General features: G+C 38.0%; 1 protein-coding gene across 1 annotated transcript in view; it reads right to left on the reverse strand.

Moving 5' to 3' along the window:
• Positions 1 to 4,728, reverse strand: part of LOC104494993 (zinc finger protein 277-like) — a gene marked incomplete at its 3' end in the record, with an annotated part of 22,962 nt that extends 18,234 nt beyond the window's left edge. Inside the window, exons 1-2 of the mRNA XM_010137901.1 lie at positions 4,542 to 4,728; positions 1,421 to 1,509 (exon numbers count right to left, since the gene is read on the reverse strand). Coding sequence (XP_010136203.1) covers positions 1,421 to 1,509; positions 4,542 to 4,600 — 148 coding nt within the window. The remainder of the gene's footprint in view (positions 1 to 1,420; positions 1,510 to 4,541) is intronic.
• Between the last annotated feature and the right edge of the window lie 1,874 nt (positions 4,729 to 6,602).

The raw sequence follows: 6,602 nt of genomic DNA on the forward strand, positions 1-6,602 counted from the left end.
GCTTATATACCCATATTCCTGCTTATTTACCCATATTTTATGTTTACTAACTTTTTATTATTTATGCTCATATCCAGTATAAAAAGAACAGATTTTATTCAAATAAAGAACCTCAAAATTACTCATCATGTAAGAAAATATAAAAACACTTACAAAAATATTTTGTATTTGAAAGTTACTAATTTACTAATCAAAGGGTTATGTGGTTGGTGAACTGAAGAGACTATTATTAAGTCTTTCACAATTTTAAACTTGCTAGATTTCAGCTTCTCTCATCTTTTCATACAGAAGCCTGCGTGAAGACAAAACCCTGATTTCTGAGCTAACAAATTTTAAGGAGATGGCCATTAAAATGAACAAATTTGTTAATAAACAACTAACAAAGTATCTCATTGTCCTTTGGAAAGGCTACTGATGGTTTATAATTCTGGCAGGCTATGGAATTTGGGTGATTTGCAATTTTCAAACTGAGTGGCAAATGTTAAAATTTCAGAAGCGAAACCATAAATATATACGAGAAACATAATTATGGTCTTTGGAGTGATTTTTCATGTTTTCTAGGACTATTTTTTTTTTAAATAGTTTGAATAATTAAATCAATTTATTTTCATCCATTTTGTACTCAGTTTTCACCTTCCACTGCTCTAACACTGGCTGCATGCATTTTTTCCTCTCTTTTAAGCTCTCCATGGAGAATTAAAGATGCAGAAAAGCTCTGTTAGGTAAACTACATTTTCCTGTTAGAAAAGGGGAAGACAAAGAAATGCATCAGCTGCTTCTGAGAAAAATACTTTCTTTGCACAGTCATCTCTGTCCTCGTGATGGAATATCTCACTGTGCTAACACAAGAAAACCATGAAATATGGTCTTTGGTCTTGTATTGGAGTGCAGAAAATGGCAGTCTTTGTACCCTACCATGAAGATACCGTCTTCTAACATTCTTGGGGCCGTAAGCACTGTTGTGGGAGAAAGGAAGGGCAGTTGTGGCCCTGACATCCAAAAAGTGTTAGCAGTGTCAGTGGGAGTGGTAGACAGAGTGAAGTTAGAAAAGACAACTCACTGGGAATGCTTCTCCACTCTTCCGGAAGGACCATCACCAAGTATTTATGCAGTAGCTATCAAAGCTTCCCCAGCCATGATGCAAGAAATGTTGCTTCTAGACCTTGATTTGCAACTGGCCCCAATTCGGCACCACATTTAAGCACAATTTGAGTTCATCCTCACTCAGCACAGTGCTGAAGCACGTGTTGCAATCCTTGCAAAAGGTAAGTTTAAATATGTGGTTAAGAGTTAAACATTACTTCTGCAGTTTTCTGACCTGGTGTCAGATTACTTCACACTTGGCTGACCAAAGCAGCAGTATATGACAGAAATTATCACATGAACTGGCTAGCAGAGAGTAAGCAAGCAGCATCCTTACCTAATGGGGCTTGTGAATTTGTTCTAATCACACTACAAAAGTCTGTGATGGGCTGTTCTGCAAACCTCTTCTTCCAGTACAAGACGTATCTTTGAAAATAAAGGGGAGATGATTAGTGAAAAAGGAAACATCCCCAAAATTTTAATAAACAGTTGATCAGCTCTCCTATTTTCCATCCTCTAAATTCTTAAGTGTTTTGTGCTGTTTAAAAATCCCTGTCCCTGTTTTTACTTCCTTTATTCTAGTTTTCAAATTCATTAAATTCACTCAGCTTCATTAAAGCTGGGTTTAACTATCCCGTCAAAGTGAAGAACTCGGTAAGACAGATTTGCATTAAGCTTTACATAAACACTATTCACATCTTCAGATAGCAGCGCCATTCAGATGCATCTTTACTGAAAAGATATACTACAGAGTACTCTCAAATTCCCAAGACGCAGGCAAGAAACCAAAACTGGGTAAAAACAATGACTTGTCAAAAGTGAGGTTTTGGCAGGTCTCCTGTGGAGTTACAGTGAAAGCTGTAGCTTGGCAGACAACTAGAAAGAGAGAAAAATCAAGTCCCCAAACACCTGGGGGAATAGCAGACAGAATAAGGAAAGCCCTAAAGACATCTTGAATGTTTAACCCATCAACTACAATTATTTAGAAACATTCTTGTACTATCATTGTTTGTACTACAGCAGCATCAACAGACCCCAACTGAGATTAGGTTCCTACTGAAGTAGAAGGTACTATCTGACTACGAAGAAATCATCACCTTCAATTATATGACGAAGGGAATCAATCAATCTTTGTGCTAATTATTCAAAATTTTAGTATAAAAAAAGAATCCGGAAATTTTGAAGTGCGTGCTTACATTTATACTTATGACTTGTGCATGACATAAGTCATGGTAGAGTCAGTAAGGTAAAGGCTAACTAATCAATGACTGCTTCCCATTGACATGCCGTCAAATTAGGAAAAGAACCATAAAAAAAAAAAATCACATATTATTATTATGAGGACAGTTCTAAATAGCTGTAGCTTTTAATACTTGTGCAATCTCAAAGTTTCTTTGCCACAGCTATTACATCCCATGGTGGGTCATATTATCTCTATTTACTATCTAACTCAATATACAACAGCTTCAACTGCAGCAGCCAAGGAATCAGCATAGATTTGTTTCTGCTAACTCTGACACAGAGAGAATTAACCTCCAGTACACAGAAAGCTAAGCACAGCGAAAGCCAGCTTGCATAGCTGAAGCTCATTCAGAGGCATCATTAGATATCAGTGAGAAGTGAACATGTTGATGTCTCCCTGCTTACTCCACTGTTTATAATGCACAGTGAAACTATCTCGCTGCTACGCAGAACAGCAAGTGTTCCAGAATAAGTCATTCTTGAGCTTTTAAGGCATAAATGTGCAAATGATAGTGTTAAGAGATTTCGTATAATAAGATTAATCCAATCCGCGACAATAGTCAATCATCAAATAAAGCCAATGCTTTGTCATACTTCCAGGGGGAGAGAATGAGTGACCAGTGCCCATGAATGATCATGTCCAGTCATGCAGTGGAAGCTTATTCCCCTCAACTCTTACCCTTGCCCTAAAGCCAACTTATCTTTATTCTCTGAAGTTAAAAAAAAATAATTAGGGAAAAAAAAAAAAAAGAAAGTTTCCATTAGCATTACTCTTCTCTGGATTTTCCACTTCTTGTAGTTCTGTCAAGAAGTATATTCCTAAGACTGATTGTAATTCATTGCTAAGTACGAAAAAAAGTACTAAGTTTTCATAGTTGTTTCCCTCTAATTTCCACACTTCAGTTTAACACTTCAGATTATACTTCCTTTTCTTGTGCATACTATTATACTATTTTACTGATATTCAGTACAGGAAATAAGAGAAGGCACACTTCAGAGTAACAACTCCATCATTTCGCATCCTGGGGCCACTTTCTATAAGATCTGGCTACCTTCCAATTGCATTAGCAGCAAAAAGAATCTAAATGGCCATTTTCTTGAAAAGGTGAATTTAAAATAAATTTCTATTAACGCAGAATAATCCCCCAAGCACACTTAAACTGGTGGTCCATGACTGAGCAGCTCCAATCCCCTTATTTATCTGAAGAAACTAGCATTATCTCCAAAGAACATTGCATTCCTGTTCTGCCTGTTTTCAGCATAAAACCAAACAAAGGTATCAGTTTTCAATTTTAAGGAACGTTAAGCTCATACATTTGAATAAGGATTTATATGGCTTACATTTCTCTTCCTGAATTTCACCTTAATAGTTCTGGGGGTTTTTTTGCATCTTGAGAGAACACAAGTTACTGGCTTTGGCTGAGTAACTAATCACAGAAGACCCACCAGAAAACTTTCAGCTAAGAAATTATCCAGCTAACATTTAAACACTGCAAGAGAAATATCTACAAACTGGCAGGTACCATCTAGCCTGCTGCCTGGCCCATACATTGCTGTGTGTGAAAGCAAAATGCCAAGCAAGTGCCTACTCTCTGAAGTTACAAGCCAGCTGGGGCCATGCCAGCAACTGGAGGAAGTTAAAAGAGAGAAAGCCAAATGTGACCTTGCTGAGATGATCAATGACACAGCTGTAGGAGTCACAGTTGTATGCAGATCACAGTACTGTAAAGTATAGTTAAGAACTAAATGTGATTTCTATGGGGAAATACTGGCATCCTTAAAATAGGGCAAAAGAATTTTATCCCAGAATGTAAGAGATCCTGTGCTGAGCAGCTTCTGGGTACAATAGGCAGCTTTAGGACACAGTACAGGGGCTTAGAGCTTTCTAAAAGAGACATGTATGCAACTTTTTGATTACTGACAGGACCTGAGAAGTCCCTAGGGTATGTCAATCAATGTCTAACACAGGAATTGACCTGTATTGTAATATCAAGTTCCCAAGTCCCAGCAACATCTAAGGGCTGGGGAGTAGGAGGGGAAAGGGAAAATAACCTTACAATCCAACAGACAAAAAGGCCATCAGAAAAAGTAATAAAAATCCTCCCACAACACCTCACTGCTTTTTAAAATATTTTAAAAAGATTATCTATAATTTTCTGAAGCTTTCTGTAATATCTGCACCCATAAATACCCATTTTAAACAATATAACCCTTACCTTCTAAAATCTGCAACCAGTTTCACATCTGCTATGACGAGCTTGTGTTCAATAATCATGTGCTTCAGGAGCTGGTTTTGTTCTGCCAGGAGATAGCATTCTTTGCAGAAAATACAAGGAACGTAGGGAGAACGTTCTACATCAGCAACACCTTCTGGACTTTCTGGCAGAGACAGAGGTTCTAAAATACACTCTGTATCTGAAATAAATTAAAAGAATAATAAATAAATAAATAAATAGGATAATTCAAAGTGAATAAATTCTACATCTTGGAGTATTTTCAGGCAGTACATGTAAAACCTGCTCTGTTGGGTCCCAGTTTTGTTGCATGGATCACTCTAGCAACAAGGTGCTTCGAAGCAAGTTGTCTGCATTATTCCCAAGGTTAGCACAGGACAGTTTTCATGTATCTGCTCCAACTGAAACTCACAGCTGACACCAAGTCGAACAGAGAGAAGTACTCTGCTTATTACTAAATGAAGTTTTATGATGAGAAACCTACTTTTCTTCCTCTCACTACCTAGTACACCTGTTGATACGAACGATGCTACTCTCTTTGCCACATTCCTCATACTATCAGGAAGACTTTAGACTGTATAGCACAAACTGCTTTGTATGCTGATTTTTCCTTATTATACTCTTATTTATTGCACAATACTCCTATCATTTTCTGATTGACTCTTGAAGATCTGTATGCATTTGTCTTGCCTTGTTTTCCCCATTAGCATCTCACTGTTCTGTGACAAAGGAAGACTGCTCTAGATAAAGATTACTGCCCTGTGGAAGCTTATGCCCATTGAAACTCTTCCTAACTGTACAGATGTAAGGAGGGACTAGCCATGCCTTACAAAGAAAGGTCAATGGCCCATGTTTGTACTAGACTGCACCAGTTAGACATGAGTTGCTCAGCACACAGAAGTGAGTCACCGGCTTATGTTCTCCAGGCTCACTGCTGTTTGCAGTTCAACAAGCCGGTGGATTGCATGGTACTGCAGTACTGCAAACAAGTAGACTGACCTGGGGGTATATGTGTGTGTCTCCCCATTTAAACAATAGCAGTGTAAATTCATAAGCTCTTCTACTGTTATGAATTAGTGTAATTCATTAAAAAACACTGTGTGACCAACAGATTTCAACAGCTGGTGTCATTAGCCTAATGAGACAAATTCCAGTTGTCCAGAAAGAAACCATGGTGTTCATTTTCCAAACAAACCATATCTTAGTCTTCGGTAAGGGTTTACCTTGGAAGCAAATCCCAGTTTCAATCTGTACCTTCAATTTTAGCTACATCAATTTTGGATAGCAAAAGGAGAGTTAAAGCAAATAGAAAAAGCTCGCCAATAGTTTCCGCACTCTGAGTATGAAAACTGAATAGAAAACATCATGGGTCTCCTGGACTGTTGTGATATGAATTAACTTGAGCATCAGGATAATAAACTCTTTGTTTCTGGATTCCTGCAGCAACATGAACACCTCTGTACCAAAATGAAATTTCATGGAATAGCAGCATGGTTAACACTGGAAGGGACCTCTGGAGGCCATCTGGTCCAATCCCCCTGCTCGAGCAGGGTCACGTAGAGCCAGCTGCCCAGGACCACGTCCAGATGGCTTCTGAGTATCTCCAAGAATGGAGACTCTACAACCTCTCTGGGCAACGCGTGCCAATGCTCAGTCACTCTCACAGTGCAAAACCATTTCCTGATATTCAGAGGGAACATCCTGGGTTTCAGTTTCTGAAGATACCAGAAGAATTAATAAAAAGGCCTTCTTCCAAGTCTATGACTTTGTCATGCAGGAATTTTAAAATGTGTACAGTTAAAGGAAGTTTAATTAACAATATTTACCACACAGAAGAATCAATGTATGACAATTTTCACTCTGCAAAATTCACAAATATGTATTATACATCAGCAAGCACACTAAATCTGATAATCTGGTTATTTGTCAACATGGAAAATTTGAAAAATACTTTTAAAAATCATAGCCATTTAACTTTTCGTAGGTGTCGCAGTTTGAAAAGGGGGGCTGGTCCCCCACCGAAAGGATATGCGACAAAACAGT

The sequence above is a fragment of the Buceros rhinoceros genome, unplaced genomic scaffold, assembly GCF_000710305.1.
Source record: "Buceros rhinoceros silvestris isolate BGI_N320 unplaced genomic scaffold, ASM71030v1 scaffold2776, whole genome shotgun sequence".
Lineage (NCBI taxonomy): Eukaryota > Metazoa > Chordata > Aves > Bucerotiformes > Bucerotidae > Buceros > Buceros rhinoceros.